The 22,485-nt window shown below is 37.0% G+C and overlaps 1 protein-coding gene across 1 annotated transcript in view; it reads left to right on the top strand.

Annotated features, from left to right (window-relative positions):
- EDIL3 (EGF like repeats and discoidin domains 3) overlaps positions 1-22,485 on the top strand; it is a 269,327-nt gene that overhangs the window by 95,309 nt on the left and 151,533 nt on the right. Inside the window, exon 3 of the mRNA XM_069777348.1 lies at positions 8,855-8,884. Within this exon, the coding sequence (XP_069633449.1) occupies positions 8,855-8,884 (30 nt within the window). The remainder of the gene's footprint in view (positions 1-8,854; positions 8,885-22,485) is intronic.

Below are 22,485 nucleotides of genomic sequence, written 5' to 3'. Positions count from 1 at the left end.
AGAGGGTGCTAAGCATCCTCTGAAAATGCAGAACTCTGCTTCTGACAGAAGTTGCACCGAAAATGAATAAATCTGCTCTGAGGAATCTCTGGAAAAGTAGGGATGAGGTGGTTTTCAGAAAATCCATACACTCGGGATGAAAAAAATCTAAAAAAAACCCCAACAGCTCAAAATCAATAGGCCTGACTCGTACACTAATGAAAATTGAAAAGCGTGGAGGAGCACCAGAGTGCTGACTGACGGCTGCTGTGAAAATGCTTGTTACAGGGGTGAAGTCAGAATGGCTGATAAACTGTTGACTTCTAGTGGCTTTATTCATTATGATAAAAGAAAAATCAATGTAAATTATCTTCACTTGTTCTGAGAAAAAGCCTTGAGTACTCAAGTTTTAATTATTTTCTGAAAAATTAAGAGTAGTGTATAGATGACAATTTAAAGGGAAAAATGTAGGATTTCTGAGAATAAAGAAACCTCATGCCAGGTATAATTTTTTACTTCATATCACCTTGTTCTCTCTTGCCTTGTTTCACTGCATATAGCAAAGCCATATTAGTGTCAGCAAGAGAGAAAAACATCTGGTTTTACACTTATATTTAAGCATGTTTCTCTTTTGGCATTTCTACTTGTTGAAATACAGTTGTCAGCAAAGAACTTCACGTGCTCAGTAAAACCAGTCTAGGGCATAGTAATTTGTTCAAACTGCCCCAGGTTTAAAGTAAGCTTCTTTGTCACCTGTATTTTCGGGCAGATCAACGTGCTAGTTTTGAAAAGGTCCAGGTTCAGTATGGGCTCTGCAGTTATCCTCAGATAAATTGATATTGTCTGTGAGTCATTGTTGCTGTTTTTAACATAGACATACAGTAATAAATTCTTTGAGATCTGGATGAGGGCAGTGTTTTATTGAAGCTGGACATTATTGACACTGTTTTGCCACAGCCTACATCATACGTATGTTTCAACATGTATTTTTCAACAGTAAACAATAATGGATTCAAACATATTCAGGTACTTATTCAGGTTGTACTGAAGTTAAATATAAAGCCAATATTAGCTACAAAGATAATAGGATCTTCTTTTGTTTCTGCCCAATCAGAAAAGCTAGAAGTGAATACTGATATAACAATCATTCCTGAAGCAGTATGTCCCAGTCTCCAAAATTTACCTGGGCAATCAAAATATTGTTTTATTAATTTAAAAATATCTGCTTTGCCTTTCTTGCACCAGGACTCAAATCTTCTCTTTTCTATACCTGTATTCATGCCCTGTAGCTTTATGGTGGCATATTTCCTATTGCTCATTCCTGAAGTTACTAAAAAACAATTAAAAACACATACTGCACCAAAGTGATATGTCTCCCTGCATGGGGCTCCTCTAACACCACAGCCTTCATTTTAGCTACCATCTGCTCCTTTGAATCCTCCTCTTGGCACGTTATGCAATTTACAGCTCAAATTTTCTGTGATGAAGATTATGTTGCATGGAAATTATCTCAGTAAAGCAATATGCCGGCCCTCAGTCATGCTGAAAAGAGTACTATAGACTTGGATTTTTAAAAAAAAGTTAATTCTTCTGTAAGGCCTATGAACTGAGCAAGGCATTTGAACTGAGAACTGTATGCTCATGGTCCTATGCAGTTGTGTTTAATATGTTGTATTTTCTATGAAACAGTGACTATTGAGTACTTCTAATTTCATCGTGATGCAATCTAAAGACTTCTCATATGGTGGTCTGTTTGTTGGTTTACACAGCTTCATTCCCCAGAAAGGATGGTAGTACTATCTTTGTAACTGGCATATTAGAAAATCTGGCCAAAACCCACAAAGTATTTGGGAAGTCACTGAAAATTGCAGGATACATCTTCGTCCTGAAATTTTAGGGTTTGAAAATTGTTGGGTTTTCCTATGTGTCTATTTAACTTCCTAGTAAGTATTTCAGCAAGGCAAGCTGGTCAATCTGCACATACTTTGCTTGCAGCAGACTGGTGGTTGAGGTTAGTCTGGGGTGAGAAGTGGCACAATAGTAATGCACAATAGAAAGTTTGTGCATTAAAGTTGGTATCTGGTGTTACAGGACCATGTAAAGTGGGGTTTATTTGTCTTAACTGCTATTTTCTGCTCTGTTTTGAGCATTGTTTATTGTCTTTTGAATCTTTCCTCATGCTATTGGATGTTGGATATTGTCAAGTACTATGGTAGTAATTCTACCTTCTTATTTCTGGTGGAAGATTTGGTGATGCTCAAACCCTGTTCAACATTTACTTATCTCAGTCCCACTTGGTTTCAGCCTGAATTTTTGTATCTTTGAGAAAGCGTTGCTCTCCTCTCTTGCACAGAGAGCAAGTGCCAGGATTTTCCTAGCTTTGAGTAAACTGTTCTCAAAAGCACATCAAACTGCCGTCTCAGTCAGCTTCTGTCATCTGCGTATTGAGATGGAACACATTTTCAGCCCATAATACAAAGGAGTGGTATATCTGGCATGGCACCCAGGTACCTTTGACTTGGCCTGGATCAAGTACTTGGGTACACAGCTGCAGTGAGAGAGCTAATCCAGCCTCCTATACAATTCCAAAACCAGACTCAAACACACTGCGAGCATCTGAGTCAGCTTTTATTTTGGTTTGTGGCTTTTTTTTCCTAAGAGGGAGAATATCCATAAAATAAAGTTATTATCATCATCATTACCTTTCAGTGAGATATATGATGTTATTTTAAAGCTCTCCATTCACATAAGAATATCTTGTCAAATTTCCCTTAAAACACTCAAAACAACCAAGTGAAAAAGCTTCAGGCAAGTGACTGAAATATGAAAATACGAAATTGTTTGGCTTGGAAGACAAAGCTTTCTGTGTGTAACTGTGAGGATATCCTGGATAAGTTTTTGCATCCATGAGTGTAACAGATGCTAGCAGGTACCTACTTAACCATAACTATATTTTACAGCCTTTTTTAGTATTTAATTTTAAGATTACACATTTGGATGTTGGAGAATGCTCTTTGAAATTTAAAGAAGCAAATACTACTGTATACTGTGGTCTTAGTGGTCTTAGTCACTTAGCTATTTGAGTATACTTGGTTTTGTACATAAAAGTGCTAGGACATTTTCTGATTACATTCTTTGCTCTTTTGGAATGTGCACATCTTCTTAAAACTGCATATGACAGCATGCAAGTGTGTGTGTGTGTGTGTGTGTGTGTGTGTAAAATTGTGTGATATTTCAAGTCATGACAGACTACTCCTGGTTTCAGAATTATGGCTTTAAGTGCTGTTGCACCTTTGGCAGCACTTGAAACCTTGGCAAGAACTGCAGCTGACTAAGAACTGAATAATTGTTTTAAAACTACATCTTTTTATGCTGTTTTCCTTAAGAAGAACATCCTGCCAAATACAAGGCTCAGTGGGCACTTCATTGACTGCCTTGTTCTACAGAGTTGTAAATGTGAAGACACTAACCACAAAGATCATTATCTAATCTTGTCTTCTTCAAAATATAGAATTTCACCTAAATAAATCTTTTCTTTCATATTTAAACATGTTCTTGTTTAGCACCGGGCCCTGATGCTTACAAAAAAAGGAAGACTAGTGAGAATGAATTAGCCACCCTTATTGGCATTTCTAACACTGTCATTTTAAGACATGAGTATTCTAGATTTTAGTAATACCTGAAATTTTGCTCAGACACCCACTTTTTGTTAGAAATTTATTTCTTGAAATAAAATAATGAAGAGAAGAAAGAGTAAGTTTTTCATAGGCTTAAGTGCTTAAGTGGATGTAAACCTATGAACAGTAATAGGTTTCCTCTATTAAGAGCCACAGGCATTTCTAGGGTTTCTTAATTAATGACTTTGTTTTGCATTTAATATCTGTCATCCAAGCAGACTTTTATCAGTTCATAGTGAGTTATCTCTGACATGCATTAGTGAGTTGCCTTGTGTCTTCCTTCTTGTTTTCTTTTGTTTTTTTTCCAAGAATAGCTGCAGACACCACTTAGCCAGCTGAAGCTAGAAGGAGGCACTGCTGTTCCCAAGGGCCTGTGAATAGTGAAGGATGTGCTGGTGTCCCAGCTCTACAATTACAATTAACACACAGTAACAGGACAAACCGAACCTCACTGTAAAACTGCAAGATAAAAACATCTTACTCACACTACAGATGTATCTTTGACCAACTGGCAGAAATGGTGCATTTTCCAGATTCATCAGATTCATGCATCTTAAAACCAATCTGTTTTTCTTAGGATTTGCTGCTCCTTTTTATAAGTAGGGGTGATGATTGTATCAGTTGTTGCAGTGGCAGCCAGCTGAGTTGGTTGAATTAGTTGTTACAAGTTGGTGAGATAGCGTTAATCATATGAGCTGTGGCTTGGAGGTGTCTTTAGCACGTTTAATCTGACAGCATGGGGCAGACCGAGGTTTGGTGCAATGGGGGCTTTGGTGGAAAGACGGCTTGTTTCAGCTCTCTGCATGACGATGGGTTGCCTCATCAGTCATGCCAATACTGCCCACAGGGCCATGTTGAGAACCAAAGAAGATTGAGTCAGTCTATGGAAAAATGAACTGGCATCTGTCAAATGGTGACCAGGTAAAGAGACAGACTTCCTAGGCATGTATTTTCAATGAAACATCTGTAGCATCAAAATCACGCTCTTAATGTCTGATGCCGAGTTTTTGGGATGTCAGTAAGTCTTCGTAGTCTGCAAGTCCTCTGAGATCGTGAGATTTGATGCTGAGCAAAATATCTCTTTTTTTTGATGGTGCATTCAGAAAAAGGTTTGCTTTTGGATCCTACTGTTCACAGGTGGTTCATTTGGATAATTTTGTAGAGCTCTTGCATAGACTTTTTCATATAGACAATGTCATATATCTAAGTTTATTCTTTTGTATATGAGTCTTACATTTTATTTGAATGTTAAAGACAAACATATTTCACGTTAATATAAAATTAACACAAACCTTAATATAAACAGTAAACTAATGTAATGTGCCATAATATGTAAAGTGGTGTAGCACACTGTTAACTGAATCTGCCTCCCTCAAGTTACCTATGCTTCAAAGTTCAGATTTTTCTCAGACATTCAAGGCTTCTGCCATTGTAACAGAAATAATCAGAAGTCTGGCATAGGTATTCAGATATTAGCCAAGCATTGCCTTGTTACATTATCTCTCTTAAGCTAATATATGTTAGACAATATATATCCCGGTATATGCTTTCCAAATCTGCCCATGCCTTCTTGTGTTTTTTTCCCCACTAATGTCATGCAGTATTATTCATCTATAAGGAAAACATGATTAAGTTTTCCCAAGTGAACATCAGATTTTCTCTAAGAAGATAAAAACTAATGTTTGTGCTGCCATATGTCTTAATATATTCTGTCAATGAACCATTAAAAGGGGAAGAAAAATGTTCTTTAAAGCTGCAGGGTAGTTTACAATTTAAGGTCAGGCAATGCTGCTATAAGACCATGATTTGGGGATGTCCTTGACTCTTCTGGGGGCTTTTTTGTCAAATACCTGGCTCCTCTGTGTGAGTCTTAGAGCTCTGGAGTCAGAAGGAGAAAGCAGGCTGATGGTGATCCACCACCCAGTATGGTGAGTCACCAGCTTGTGCCAGCTCAGTTGAGCAAGACAATTCCAGCTTACTCCCTCTCCACCCCTCTGAAATAAGTAAAGAAAGTAAATTATAGATAATTACTATGGAGATGAGTCACTGTATAAATAGCTTTTTAAAATAACTTCAAGTTTTAAATCACTGCAGATGCAAAAAAAAAGTGGTGTTGTATAGGAAATTTTTGGTGTGGTAATTTAGTGCATTTACTTAACGAGTGGAAAACAGAGTGCTGACATTGCATTTGAGCTGGTATGATAAAGCAAAAATAGTATATTCTTTGAGTATTCAATAGCTTACTGAAGGCTGTTTTTTTAAACATGGTTTATCAAGCTATGGACGGTGAAAGAAGTCCTGGCACATACAGCAAGAGATTAAGTTCATTTGATTTTTAAAGAGTGTGCATGAAGTAGAAACAATTTCTGAACTGCATTTTCTTATCTGTTTTTAATACACATCTTTAATTTCTGTCTAGGGTTAAGAAATACTGTATTGGCAAGTAGAACTAGGTCTTTTGCATTTTACAAAAGCAGTTCTTACTAACTCTAGTCTAACTCAGACAAGAAATTAATATAGTGTATTCCTGAAAGAGCCTAAACCAGCAATCAAATAGTCAATGTAATTAAATAAACAGAAAATGTATGTTATTGGCATAGCTGTCTTGGCATCTGAATGACGTATTTCAGCTGAGATTCAGCTATCATATTTTATTTAGATGTGTACCTAAGTGCAGGGTGGTCGCACTGAAACAACCCTCAGAGTAATAAAGGAATCCAGGTTTGAATTGCTAATGCTGGTATTCATCCCAATAGTAAGTCTAAGAATATTATTCAAATAACAATCTGAAAAAAATTGTTAGTGCAATATTCTTTGTATAATTGAATTATTTTGTTTAACCAGTTTTAATGCACAGTCACTAGTACTTTTAATTATTTGTTGCTCAAGCAGCAGTTGAGCTCATAGCTAATAGAGATTTGAGGCATTTGTAAAATTTAATAACAGAACTTCTAACTAACTTCCATGTTCTGTTCTGTTTGTGTAGTCCTCTGCCACTGTTACCTTGAGAAATTACAACATGCTTGATTGACTTAGTTTGTAGTTTGTTTATTTACTTCTGATTCTGTTGTTCTTAAGATTTAAATACTCCGTTTCCTTTTTGTGGAATCAGCTGTCATATTGTTCTTGAACTAATGATGTATATGATTAGTTCAATTTAAAAACAATAGGGTGGCATTTTCCCTTCTTTCTTTCACTGTCTTGAAATCCTCTACTCTTACAAACACATTTTACTTAAATTCAGTAACTATACAGTAGAAGAACATGTTGTTGTAAGATTTAAAATCTTGATGTGATCATGACATATGTACACCTCAAATTGGATTAATCTAGTTTCAAAATACACATCTAGACACTAAATGAGGAGTTACAAGAGGAAAAGATTAGCCTGTTAATTACCCTTTTAAAGCCATTTTAGATTATGTGTTTCATAATGCACTGTTCTTGTAACATAGCCTTCTTCAGTGTTTATCTGAATACCAAGCTATATAAATAAAAATCACCTATTTACCTCAGGATGCTTTAGTTAGAGACAAGATGGTTGGCTGGTGCTTCAGACAGTAACTGATTATTTTCTATTGATTGGATTTGACAGCCCCCAAAAGGACACCATGCTACTCCGCAATGAGAAATAACTGATGTGTCCAACGTTAATTGTTACATACAGTTGCATATACAATATTGTACTGTATTAACCGAAGTTTATAGTTGGTCTTAAATGCAGTTGGTGGCTGTTGATGAGGTCTCTGCTGTGTCTGATGAAGTTTCACTAAAAGGAGGAAAGATCTTCCTGCTCCTTTCCTAATTTCTCCCAGCATAATACATGGAGTGATATTGAAGGCAAATAAGTCAATTTACCAAGCACGGCACTGATCTTTGAGAAAATGTTTGAAATCTTTATGTATGCCAAGTGCAAGCTCTGAAGCCGTCACGGTGGATCGGTGTTTGCCATGGCTGTAGGAGCACTGTTTGTATGGAACTGATTCCACAAGAAATCCAACAGAAGTAGCTTCCATTTCAACTGGTAGAAGAGACTTCTTAAAAGAGAAAAAAAAAAGTATGGATACCTGTATTTAGTATCTTAAGAGGGTCTCTATATTGCATTTATGGAGAGTCTTCTCAGACTTCTAGGTGCTTTTAGAGTATACAAGTGAGAAACACTTGATTGCTGCTTTTTCTGTCATTGAAAACTTTGCAAGACTGTGAGAAGACCATTTTTATGATGCATGTGTATATAAAACATACTGACTGCGGGGAAAGAAAGAACTAGGTCACTGATGTACTTTTAAAATACAATTTTACTGTGAATATGTCTGTTTCTTTCTTTTGAATGTAAGGGTAATAGATAGTCTACAGTCAAAGGTGCTTTCTGATGGTAACTTAAGGCAATTTAATGGTTATCTATTGCCAAAAAGGAAAGGTTCTAGTATGAAGATAGGGATTTTTATCGCTTACCTCAGACAATAAACATCTGGAATGGAGAGTCCAACAGGCAACTGCCCCCCTCCCCCCCCAAAAAAAACCCAACCCCAAACTGCTATTTTTGCTCCCTAACTACTTAATTTCAGGATCATTAATTCATTACTGCCAGCACCAAGTTGAGAAGAAACTGAATGGAACGGAAGGGGTGGAAGACGGAGAGATGGGAAAAAGGTGCGGACAGTGCCTCTCATTAACTGCTTGCTAAGCAGCAGCTGTCTTAGCTGTGTCATGAGACAAAGCCTTCATTAACTGTTCTGACCAAATAAATGGGTCCTGCAGTTGATTATTTAGAAGGCTTTGCCTTAAGAACAGCTCCTTTTTAGTACTGCAACAGCTAGCTCTGCAGTGAATTTGACTGCAGGGAAGTTGACTGCAACTCTTCTGTTGAACATTGCTGTTGCAATATTAGGCCTACCCTACCAGATAAATTAGAGGGAAAGGTTAAGAGTGTGATGTTACAAATGTAAGCTGAGATCTTAACTCATATTAGCTTAGTTCTCCACTAAGATGAAACATATTACTGAAGTTGATCGAACTATTAAGAATAAAGTTCTTCATGATGTCTTGTTGCTCATATAGTAAGGAAATGTAAATAATAAAACAATTAGAACTATACGGATTTCTTAATCTGTATTTTTCTCTCTCTGCCTTCTCTTCTCTTCCCTTCCTCTTCCCTGTCTCTGCCTCCCCCCGGCCCCTGCTGCCTTTTTGCACAGCCTCAGTTGAAGAAGAACCAACTTCAGCAGGTATGAATAATTTATGATTACATCTGCATCATGGTGACCATTTATTGAGAGCTACCTTTTTTAAAAACCATTTTAACCAGGTTTATTTTCTATATAACGCATGCTAAATAGCCATATCAGTGTTGGGTTCTTTTCTGTCTGCTCCCATTCCTTTTGTCTTTTTTTCCCTCAATTTGGAGGCAGTAGGAGATATAGTCCTCCAGTAGTAGTTCAAAATCTTCTCTGCCACGTGTTCCTTCCTTTTTGCTTCTTCCTTGGTTAAGCTGGCACATCAGACTTCACACAACAAACCAGGTCAAAAAAATCAGTGTTTGTGCAAGTTTTTTATCTGTGTTTATGCTGGTGAAGCTCAATCATTAGCATGACCCCCAACACTGGCATCCTTAAAGACGGTGCAGCCCAGGAACAAGCAATGAAGGAAAAGGAAGGACAGCAGGTGCAGAAGCATCCTGCTCAAAGAAAACGTTCTACAAACTATGGCCTGGATATCTGCTCAACGAACTTTTATTTACATTGACGGGCTGCTAAGTAGTGAGAATGGTTAACGACACAGTCGTAAAAATTAGTTTAGGAACTCCCCAAGAGACACAAGCATGTAGTGTTTATTCTGTTGCGAAGATTAACTATTTCTAATTAATTGGCAATCTATTAGCTTGGGAGTATTTAAAGAAAAAGAAGACAACATACCAATGCCACTAAACAGCTTAACATACTTGAAATGGCATTGAGTTGTATAAACTCAGTGAGCTAAGCCATCAAATGAATAGGGAGTCACTTTATAGTGGGTTGTTAAAAGAAGTAAAGGTCTCCAGAGGACCAAAGGAGAAAAGGTAAGTAAAGTGAATGAAGAAAGGAAGATGGCAAGGAAGGATTGAACACTGTTTACAACACTAACCTACAACTTGGGAGCAATATAAGTAATTAGGTTACAGTGGAGAATAATAAATGAAAGGACAGAGAAGAAAGCCAAGAGTAGAATGTGAGAGAGGAAGAATAGTTAAGACTAGCACTGAATAGAGGAAGAAGCAAAAGGGAGATTTTAACATGAATATAGTAGTAGAATGGACAGAAAGCATTACTGAGATGAGGAAAAAACACTGCAAAACAGAGAAAGGAAGAGTTTTGGAAAGAACTGTAGAGTATTAATACACCCCTGAGGATTATATATTATTATTAAGCATCAGCCTTCAACTATCTGTTGCTTGAGAGATCTGTCAGTCTTGAAATTTTCATGGAAAAATCTTAATAGAAACCTATTGCAGGTGTTCAGTAGACGTGTCAGTTAAAAAGGAGATTTTTTTACATGGGAAAGAAAAAAAAAGCACCCTTTTTTCCCTTTATGGAATTGGTATAAGTATACACATTTTGTAGAGATAGAGTTTAGAGGCATATATGAATATGCTTCAAGACAATCTTATTACGGTTGTGAATTGTAAAACCATCATTCCTGTTGAGTGGAGCGTCTTATGAAGATACGGCCTTCCTCTTTGCATTTTGATCATCACTGCCATTTTTGTGAAAGCCTGTAACTGTGAGCTGGCCAAGCTAACCAGATACATCAGCTGAAAATCGGTAAAAGGATGGAAGTGGAATTTATAAGACAGCCACATGGGCTCCATTACAGGTCTCTGTTAGACTTACCAGCTGAAATTTCAGTAGTCTCACAAAAGCCTACAGATTCTATATTAGGTTCCTCGGGAGCCCTTGCCTTTTGGAGTGCCAGATGACACTGTTTGTTTGCTTTTGTATTCGTTTAAATGGATTTTTTTATCACTTCTGATTGCTTTGTTTTACTCTGCCCTAGTATCACTGCTTTGTTTATTTCTCCACATAATTTTGTGTTCAACAAAGCTCAGCCAATAATTTACAGTGAATGTCTTTTGAGCATTGCTCCATCACAGAATATTCCTAAATGTTCATAATCTCCTTGAATTCACCCATTATCAATAACATCTTTTACACCAGTATATTTTCAAATATTTTGCCCCAAGACTTGATCAGATATGTTTAAAACTCAAATAATTTACTTACTTATGGTTGGTTGAATGAGCTGCACCTAATTTTTACCCATCATTTTTATTGTTATAGTTCTTAGTGTTTCAGGGTTTATTGGCATCTAAAAATGTGCCACAATTATTTATGCAGTAATAGCTATACCAGTGTAACTTTCTGTATGAAAACTCCTAATGGAAAGACTGGTGACCTTTTCATGGTAGTTATTCCATGAGAGGATGCTATTGCAGTAAAAGTATACATGTGGGAGTTGCACTGATATAGCAATGCAGATAGATATTCCCACACAGGCAAATCAACAGCTAGAAGTACACAAACATACAGCACCAGAATGTTTTTGTTCTTTGATTTGGACAGATGAACAAATGCCTCTGGCATAAATGGTACATGGTAGATCTACAATATGAGACAAAACACATACTTGTAAACATTTGTGCAAATAAATCTCAACTACTTAGAAATTATGTTACAAGGGAACATGACTAAATACCTGCAAAAATAAGTGAATTAATGTAACAGTAACACTTTCTGTTATTTAATCAGGTTCTAGGACATTGATACTTCAAATGATTAGATTATTTGGGAATTATTTTTGAAACAATTATTTTCTTGGGAAAAAAAAATGATTAATCTGAAGCTTTTTGCAGAAATTAATTTGACTAAAATTCTCCAGACACAGAATGTTATTTTTTTCCCATTCAAATTAAAATTTCCACCTTTGGGAAAACAATTCTAGTCTCTGCCTTGAGGAGCAAACTTTGGATCCTAAACTCTTCTGCTAGTTATTAATAGATTATAACCCAACTCTACACTTGCATGAAATGTGACTATGATCAAAATAAGCTATATTTAAGTATAGATACTATTTTTCAGAAATTCCATAAGGTGAAACAATAACTTTTTGCACAGCTGTACATAGCTTGTTTTGGATCTTTCTCAGCAAAGCAGTGAAATACATGGTTAGTATTTGAATAGTAGACCTGTTGTCTTTGTGAGCATGTGTTTAAGCATGTGTTTGATAGATTGGAGCTTAAATTAGGTGCAGTGAAAGTACAACCTAGAAGTGCAATATAAATTTTAGCAATAAAGAGCACTATCTTGCTACTAGGAGAGTCAAAATCAAAACCAGACTGTTGCAGTAAGAGCAGGAAAAAAGTTTTAAATTTAGAGATGCAGGGCATGCATGTGAAAATGAAGTTATTTTTAAACCTTCATTATAAAGATATTACTTGCTCTATCTTCCAAAGGAAGATCTATTAATAAAGTGCAATTGTTCTTTACCTAACATTATTTATATCTTAAAATTTAATAAGCAATACTAGCTTTTCAGATGCTCTATAATTTATAGTTTCTATTGATTTTGCTTTAAGATATGACCAGATATTGTTTTGAAAGTAACAGATTAGTGCATTCTTATGGGATTGTTTTAATACAATTTATTTCTCAGATTGTATTGACATTTACAAAGCTGTGTGTTCTGCTTAAAAGAGCTACCTCTTCCTCAGAGTAGGAAGGCAGTCATCCGGTTTGAAAGATGCAGGGGTGCTGAAAAATAAATAGAAACTGCATCCAAAGCCTCATTCAGTCACCCAGAGCCTTTCACAGTAATTTCAGTGGGATGTGCCTTGTACAGGCAGAAAGCAAGTTTATCAACTACCAGATTTTTCTTTTTTCCAAGAAAAGCAGCAAGTTTCCTCCAGTTTGTGACTTTTATCTTAGTGAAGTGTAATTAACCTCCTGATTCTAGTGCTGATCCAGTATTGTGGGGGAGGAGGTGTGCACACACTTCCAGCTGCAAGTCATCACTTAGCATTCAAAATCATTAGAAGTGCCTTATGATTGTCTTCTAAACATTCTGAGACAAGAGACTACATTTAGTGTAAGAGTTGCAGGGGAGGAAAGATGAGAAGATTAATTGGAGGACAACGTAGTATTTTTCCAAACAATACCTTTACTTATTAAAGAATATGCGGTAGGATAAATTGCAGCTAATACATTAATTTTACAGAGTTTATAAACTATATCTGAACATTTTATGAACGTTATAAACTTTTAATTGACCTGTGATCGTGATCAAAACTAGAATTTCTTCTTCTAGTCAATCAAAGGGATAAACCAATGTTATTTCCTATACTCTGCTCTTTGGGATAGAGTGTAGCTTCTGTGACAATGCCCTCTGTGACTAATCTTGTAGAAGTTACGTTACTAAAATTTTACCCTGATTGTTGCAACCACTAGGTTGAAGATTAGTAATCCTTAATTAATAAATGCCCTGTGGCTATCTCAATAGAAATAGTATTTCACAGAGGTTCCTTCAGTTTCACAATGCTTCAGTCTAATGAACTGTAATTGTTACTCATGAAGCCTATTTCATCCAAGACAAAGCATACTTATTTCTTGCATGCCTTTTAACCAAAGCTAAACCAAGGAGTTTTTCAAATGATCCTCACAGTTTCAACAAGGTTTTACTTAGTCCTTTTTCTGGATAAGCATTGCTCTAGATCTCTTTTTCCATTCCAGTTAAATACCTGTGATTTTATGTTGTCGTAGACATCTAAACACTCTCTTCTGAGCCACTTCTGCATATCTGTTCATTTACTTTGAGTTTCAGATCAATTAAATAGTTTTACCAGAAGTGTATGCATCCTGTGAAGGCAACCTAGGAGAATCTTAGGACAGTTCTTTTGGAGATTTGTTTCATTTTCCATTTAACCATGTGGCATGAGTCTTTTGAAGCTGTTTGTTGAACTAGGAGAAGGTTGCTTTGTTGAAGTTGTTTTTAAGCCTAATGTATCAACTTCTGTTGGGTGTCCTGCTGTTTGAAGCTTTGCATCTGAAAAATGTTTCCCCATGGTTTTATGTATTCCGCCCCCCCCCAGTCCCCTCCTCAAGAGTCTGGAATCATTTCTAAAGATCAAAGAGTAACTCTTCCAAGAAACAGTAAGACAGAGTACAGCATTACATGCAGCATTTTGTTCACTTGCCTTTACAGTCTGACTTTGACTGAAATAATAAATAAATGCCCTTTGAGATCATCACTTAACTGAAGTCATTCCTTGCTTTTATCACTGGTTTTGTTTTTTTTTTAAGCCTCGTGTTTTAGGTAACTGGCATTTGTGTTTTCATATTACATCTATATACAAAATGCAAATGTATTTAGAATTTCATTACAATAAAAGCTCTTTTACAGTTTGAGTTTAATAATGTTTTAATGAAATTTAGGTTTTCAAGAGATAGGAGACTCAATATATGACAGAAATTTCTTCTTAAAAGACATTGGTAAAAAGTAATCCCTACAACAGCCTCGTGGCACAGTATGCACATGTGCACACAGCTGCATTGTATATCCATGTGCGACTACTACAAGCAGTCTATTTTTTCCCATGGAAAGTAACATTATTTTTCTACAATTCCATGTGGTATCAAATCTGTTCCCTTCCTTATTTAGAATTTCAGCTTCTCTAAAATTTATTTTAGCATTTTTTTTCCTAAAGAAGTAAAAAAAGTTGAAAAAAATAACTTTTGAGAAAGAAAAAAAGTTGAAAATGCCATATAAAGTGGAGAAGGGGGCTTCTGTTGGAAGATCTCTGGAATGAACTTTTAATTTAGAAAAAAGAAAGGAAAGGATTAGAATGGAAAAGCACAGTAGCAGCAGTTCCAGGAAGAAAGTTGTACTAGAGATAGCGCTTAAGAGTTATCAAAAAGTCATAAAAAATAGACATCTGAAAATCTTAACACTTGCCCATTAACCTTACTCTATGAGCATGTTGCTAAGCAATAACTGAAATCTAAATTGCTTTCAAGTTACGCGTTTTGTTTCTTTTAGGAAAACTCCAGGTTTCTCTGGCTATTAAAACTGGTGCTTTGTTTCTCCCCTGGATTTCTTGTTTTTAAGAAGCCTTTTAAATCAGGGCATCACAGTATATTGCCTTAGTGTTTGCCTTGGAACCTATTCGCAGAATAAGAAACTATGGATCAGTCACTGTGTTTGGGGAAAAAAAAATCAAAAAGATGAAAAATTAAAAGTAGTTATAAATTATTTTAACCAACAGATATTTCAAACCTGACTTACTGGACATAGCCTAGATACTTCTTAAGAGAGACCCTATTAATTTTCCTATTAGACATCCTCTAGACTTCTGTAGTAATATTGGAGTTCTGTTTTCTTTTCTACTTGTTCTTTAGTATCTCTCTTTTATTCACATTAACATTTAGGGAAATTTGATTTAGATTACTAGCATATTAGGAAGAAACAATGTGGCTTCCCTGAGCTCCACTACCTCCCAGGGATTGTCCTTGGACTCACTGAGAGCCTTACTGTGAAAGGGGCAGTTTCTCATGGAGGTTTTAGACCCACAAGCCCTTCCTTGATGTAATGTCCGAGTGCTCACACACTGACTCTGTTCGTGGGAGTAGCATGCTGAAATGGCAAAGCAAAGCCAGCATCTACTTTCTAGCTCATAACTTATGACAGAATGGAAATTATGTACTTGCTCCCATAAAAAGATGCCTACGTCCTGGATTGGGTTTCCCCTTACAGACCTCTGGAAATTGACAGGATAGAGACAATAAAGCAACATATTTAATGTGCATTTGCCAGGCATAAGTGCTAAACGTTACTAATGTGTAGATATAAAACTAGTATGCAATCTTGTATTAGCTATAAGTAGAATTTTTTATGAATCTCTGGTGAAATTATTAGTTTCTCAGAAATAAAATTGTTCATGGGACATGGTAAGTTTAAAAAAACAGAATGGAATTTGTATTGTAAAAATGTTGTAAAAATGTGAGCCACATTTTTGGCAAAAGATAAGTGCTTTTTCTTGTTCTAAATATCCTTGCATTAGAAATCCACTGAATTATCATTTTTCATAGATTTAAAACACTAGACATAAAATTATTAAAATCCCAGCTTTTCCCTTGGCCTGGTTTATTTTTATTTTGAGGTAATTTCATAGTATCTAATTTTTATGATTTTGATTTTTCGTAACTGTTTATGGCAGAAGGTAGGAACTTTCTACTCAGCACCATTTTAGATTTATATTAGATAGTTTAGAAAAGTTTGGTATTACATAGTTTAGAAAGCGGGTAGTTTTAGATTGGACATAAGGAGGAAATTTTTTACAATGAGCATGGTGAGGCACTGGCACACATTGCCCAGAGAAGTTGTGGATGCCCCATCCCTGGAAGTGTTCAAGGCCAGGTTGGACGGGGCTTGGAGCAACCTGGTCCAGTGGAAGGTGTCCCTGCCCATGGCAGGGGGGATGGAACTACATGATCTTAAAGGTCCCTTCCAACCCAAACCATTCTGTGACTCTATGATTCAAATATTAGATAGGGCTTTTGCTTGAATAGAGGAATATTGTAATCAATTTTTCATTGTCTTTCCTTTCTTCATGTCAGCAAATACATTTCCCATTTGGTGCTGCACTGTTCATCAAAGAGCAGAAGAGATCCAGTTGGTTAAAGTTGGCAACATGTCATTGATTCTCAGAGAACTACAGTTTGAGTTCAAATTAAAAACATCTGAGATTAATATTTACATAGCAATTATCCTTACACACTGACTATATTACATGTTTGCCTTAAAAATACTTAACTGATTGGGGGTATGAAATTGGATTTCACAAAGGGTATCTCTTCTTCCTGAAAATGATGCCTTGATGGCCTGTTGATTGCAAGAAATTGAAATTGTAACTCCTTTGATGATTATCAAAAAAGAAAAAACCAAAACAAACAGATGTCCCTAGCTTATTGAAAGGAAACTTTCCAAAAAGTTCATGAGTTATTTAATCTGCTTACTCTCTCACCCTCAAAACCTCAAAGATTCTTCTGGTTTTGTCTCAAGGGGTTCAATTTACTGCCTGCTGTACAGCAGTGTCCAAAGTGTAGTTTTGCGACAGCATGCTCTCAGGCTGTCTTTCGGTGCACAGTAATTTTGCTGTAGTTTGCAAAGCTATTCTGTTTCACGCATTTCGAAGAGGAAAAGCATCTTTCTGTATTATTGTAAGGGAAAGGATTTGCCATTCCCCCAGGGTCTGTAACAGAGATTTACTCTCTTGCTTAACTTGGTTTACACATTTGTAACAATTCCTTTTCTTTTTCTTCTTGAAAGTGCATATTTTATTTTTCAGTGCCTGAAGCTAACTTGTTAATTACTTTTCCATCTATTCCAAGCAAAATATAGACTAAGTCAGAACATTATATGAAGGTCATATTGAACCCTATTCTGATGGAAATAAGGCTTATGCAGTAAAAATAGCTCTAGATGCCAGGTGGCACTGAAGGCTATTACAGTAGGCTGTCACATTTAAAAGCTGGAAATCTTGCTTAGGTCAGGAATGGAAATTAATTAGTATTTTCAGCCTATCCCTTAGTGAATGTTTGTCCATATATCATAAAAATAACTCAGTTCGGCAAAATTGCTCACTCCTTTTCAGGATTAGACAAAAAGGGTGCTAGGAGGTTGAGATTAGCCTGCAGTGCTGGCAAGTCTCTGAGAAACTCATACATGGGCATTTTTTCCATAATCTGCAAAGTTTTAGAGAGTGATATTTGTGATGAGTATACAACATTCATCCCAGCCTACAAATACAAGTGGAAGATCATACAGTGTGCCTTAACCTAGCTATTGCTTTATGTCATGAACATTTTCTTTTGGTTGCTTATCATTTTCTCACCTGAACTTTGAGACAGAAGTTTGCCATGCCAGGTGTCTGCCTCAGGCTGAACTCGGCTCAAATCGTTTCACTATTTCTCATAATGAGGTTAAGGAAAAAAAGTGTTCTGCTGCCCATTTTGATTCTCAAAGCTGTTCTACTGAGAAACCTTTCTGTTCCGACACTTTGGAGCTGGGACATGTAATTTCACAGTGCGGTGTCAGGGGTTGCTTTTATTACTGCCATGGAAAAGTCCACAGAGTCAGCCAAGGAGGTGGGCTTAGCTCACGCTCAATTAGTAGAGACAGCTCCTAACCTAACAGAGCTCAGAAGTCTGTTATAGGGAAACCAGTGGTGCATACTTCTGTCTGAAGGTGGGTGATATCAAGTCTGCCATATCAGCTACCAATGCATCTCTGTACCAAGGCGAGCCGTGAGCAGAACAGATGGAGATGTCATGCTGGAAGGGAAACACCACTTTTGTGTCTCATGCTCCAACAATGTCAGCACTGTCTTTTGGTACCAGGTCTGTATCGATGGCATAGCTTTACATAGCTGCTTTTCTATCTGGGAAGCAGTATTCCCCAAGAAGAGGCTTTGCAGGTGTCTAGACCTTGCTTGGACAAAGACCAGAACTAGCAGTTAAGACAGGGTCATGTGAATAAAACAGTCAAAGATTATTATTTGCTATTGATTGCTTCATCCTCTGAAGATGGAGCAAGAACAAACAAGGTGAAGAAGAACAAACTATCATTCTTACTGCTCCAGGAATCTCAGTGTCCTCTGTTGCTCCTTGAGTTCTCTATACTTCCAAGAAGTGCAGCTGAAGCACAGGAGAAAATATGGCAAAAGGCTAACCATGGCAGAGAACAGATGACAAAATGCTCTCCTGTTAGAATGGACCAGTTTTCATCTGGGAAGAGATGGAATGAGAAATTGCAGAGGGAGAAGGGACTTGACATGCAAAGAAATGAGATTAATGAGTTGCACATGGGCACAGAGTGAGTGGGTCTGAATACATGCATACAAAAGGAAAGGCTGCAGTGGGATGAACTGTGTTGGTGTTCTGGTTTCGGCTGGGGTAAAGTTAATTTTCTTCCTAGTAGCTGGTATAGTGCCATGGTTTGGGTTTAGTATGAGAAGAATGTTGATAACACACTGATGTTTTCAGTTGTTGCTAAGTAGTGTTTAGACTAAGTCAAGGATTCTTCAGCTTCTCATGCCCAGCCAGCAAGAAGGCTGGAGGGGCACAAGGAGTTGGGAGGGGACACAGCCAGGGCACCTGACCCACACTGGCCAACGGGGTATTCCAGACCATGTGACGTCACACCCATTGTATAAACTGGGGGGAAAGCTGGCCAGGGGCCGCTGCTAAGGAACTGACTGGGCATCAGTCAGCAAGTGGTGAGTAATTGCATTGTGCATCACTTGTTTTGTACATTCTAATTATTTTATTATTATTATTATTATTATTATTTTTATTTTATTACCATTACCATTTTATTACCATTTTATTATTATTACCATTATCGTTATTTTCTTCCTTTTCTGTCCTATTAAGCTGTGTTTATCTCAACCCATGTATTTTACTATTTTTTTCCCCAATTGTCTCCTAAATCCCACTGGGTGGGGTGTGTCATGGTTTAACCCCAGCCAGCAACTAAGCACCATGCAGCCGCTCCCTCACTTCCCCCACCCAGTGGGATGGGGGAGAGAATTGGAAAAAAAAAAGTAAAACTCATAGGTTGAGATAAGAACGGTTTAATGAAACAGAAAGGGCGAAACGAATAATGATAATAATAACAATAATAAAATGACAATAATAATAAAAGGATTGGAATGTACAAAACAAGTGATGCACAATGCAATTTCTCACCACTCGCTGACCAATGTCCAGATAGTTCCTGAGCGGCAATTCCCCACCCGCTACTCCCCCCAGTTTATATACTGGACATAACATCCCATGGTATGGAATATTCCTTTGGCCAGTTTGGGTCAGCTGTCCTGGCTGTGTCCCCTCCTGACTTCTTGTGCCGCTCCAGCCTTCTTGCTGGCTGGGCATCAGAAGCTGAAAAGTCCCTGATTGAGTCTAAACACTACTTGGCAACAACTGAAAACATCCGTGTGTTTTCAACATTCTTCTCATACTGAACCCAGAACATGGCACTATACCAGCTACTAGGAAGAAAATTAACTCTTATCCCAGCTGAAACCAGGACAGGGGAGAAGTGAGCGCGTGGCTGCATGGTGATTAGTTGCTGGCTGGGGTTAAACCACGATAGCTGGGTTGGCTGATCTTAGAAGAGTTTTTTCCTTCATGCAAGCCATTTATTTCTGATTCCTTCTTCAAACCTACTCATGCTTTCTTGCTATCTCCTTTATGCTTGTGCTACCAATTGTATAGCTACATGTTGAGCTGCATCAGGTGGCTCTTCCAGCTGAAAGTAGCCTCTTCCCTAATGCAATTTTCCTGATAGAGTTAGTGTTCATTTGGTTCAGCTCCTTGATCTGACTTGCCATGTAGTGGCATGTGTGGTCTCAACAGGAGGGGGAATTTGGTGGAAACATGTAGTGAAAGCTAGAGTGAAAAAAAACCCCAACCAACAGTCATCTTTGGTAAGATCCTGTAATTAAATTGGATTAGATTCCCATCCAGGCATTAGATACAAGGAAAGGGGAAAAAAAAAGCAAATACTAATCAAAGCAAAACAAACAGGAGCATTGGTTGGTCGAAGATTTGGAAGTAGGTCAACAAGCTTGATGAACAGGACTCTCTTAAAAAAAATAGCATACCAAAGAAGTTTATTTTTGTTTTAAACAGTCTTATGACCATCTTTCAAGCATTGGATCGACTGTGAAAACATAAGAGTACTGAGGAAGAAATTTTACTCATTTTCTGCTTAGTGCAATTCTAAGTGGTTTTTAGTTACTAAGGCTTTGTATTACACATTGATTCAGGAAGATGAAGAAGTATTGAATAATGACCCATTTGAAGAATTACTGCTCCTATAGAAAGATAGTACATGATAGCAAAGTTAAGGACTATAAAGTAGGTGTGCTCTTAAGGATGCTAAATATATTTTGAATGGACAATGAACCAGACCCTTCCATGATAGACATAGCATAAGATTTTAGTGCTGTCATATACATTATGAGTGCCAGTTCATGCATACATACAAATTTGAAATCCTCACTGTTGGCAGTTGTGCATTTGACACTAATTTGTGCCAAGACTGATTGGGCAGTAGTCTTCTTTTTGGATAGCAGTGCAGCAGCAGCATGGGTAGATGTCATCTCATCCTGATCTCCTCTTCAAGAATGAAGAGTCCACTCTAGGTCAGTTTTTGCAGCCAAAGAAAAGAAACACAACCTGTAGAGAATGAGTCATCCCAGTAAGTTAGATACTTAAAACAAACAAATCAATTATTACTGCATTTTTCTCTATTTATTACAGAAGGAATGTAGATGGTTAATGTCAGTTTGGAAGAAATTCTGAATTTAAATAGATCCCTTTTTCTGATTTCTACAGGAAGGACCCACAAGTGGATCTTGAATTTGTCTAGCCCAGTATCGTGGTGTGTATGCACATATGAGTATGCACATATTTATGATTTTTCTCCTGAGATTTTTAGGACCTCACTCTTTGTATAGCTGTTGATTTGTTATGTTTGTCATTTGTTTTTCTTCATATTCATTTATGGTATCTCCTTCCAGGACATACATTTAACACATTGAATGTTCTGTGCTTCAAAGATTTTGAGTCTACAAAAAGCTACATCCCTCTGTAACTGTACTGACACAAGTTTCTAAAGATCAGGCTACAAATATTTATAGTTACATAAAATAAATAAGAGTGGCTGTGTTAAGGTTCCCTGAAACCTAATGATCTTTGAAGTGGAATTTTTACACTCTTGGTGCCAACTACCTCAACATAACATTTGCAGATTCTGAGCAAAGTTTAAAATAGAGCTGAGGTGGGTTGTTTTCTTCCATCTGGTCTTTCTTATTATGAATCTCTGTCTTAGCAGCTACTGGATGCCCAGTTCCCATCCAGATGAGTTTCTTCCTGCATTGCACTGTGTCTGCTGTTCTTCTGCCTACTACTAATCTCCCCCAAACCCCTACCAAGTAAAAAGGCCCTGCTCTCCCAAACTATCTTGACTCTGGCTTCAGTCAGTACTATTGGCCAGTAAGGGATCAGCTAGCTGGACTCTCTGAGTAGAAGATCTTTAAATCTATCCCAGCTTGAACAGGGAAAAAAAATGTTGAAGGAAGATTTGGCATTTATATTTTAATAAACAGTCACAGGTTTCCTGCCATTAACATTGACCAAGACTAAACAGCCCTCTTTAAAATGTATCATTGAAGCAACGTTACAGGTGAAATCCAGATGTAGTTCTTACCATAAAGAGAACATAAATTGCTTTAGGGGCATGTAAGTATCAAGCAAAGGCTTAACCAAGTTCACTCAGACAGGGATGTGGGGATTTCTGCACATATGCCGCAACTACTTGGGCCATTTGTTGCAATAACAAATACTACCACTTCATTCATATCTACTAATTCTCATTGTTGTTCTTATAGATTGACTTTCCATATGCTAATGACCATTTGCCAGAGCCAAGACCTCCATTTTTCTTTTGTCTTAGAAATTGAATAGATTCCTTTTTACTGTATATTCTCTTGAAGCCTTTACTACTGCAATTAAAATGCATTTCATTTTTTCTCACTGTCTTTTAGATAAACAGTATATTACCTCAGAGCATGAATATCCATTAGCAGGCTTAAAGAAAGAATGACATGCAGTATTCAGCTATCTTCTGCTGTATTGTTTAATCTTATCTATACAATTACAGCATTTCAAAATACTATTTTGGAAACCATTTTTTTTCTTTTTTTTTGCGCTTATATAAAACTATTGACTTCAGT

Source organism: Haliaeetus albicilla, chromosome Z (genome assembly GCF_947461875.1).
Source record: "Haliaeetus albicilla chromosome Z, bHalAlb1.1, whole genome shotgun sequence".
NCBI lineage: Eukaryota > Metazoa > Chordata > Aves > Accipitriformes > Accipitridae > Haliaeetus > Haliaeetus albicilla.
This window is presented reverse-complemented; position numbering and strand designations above follow the sequence as displayed.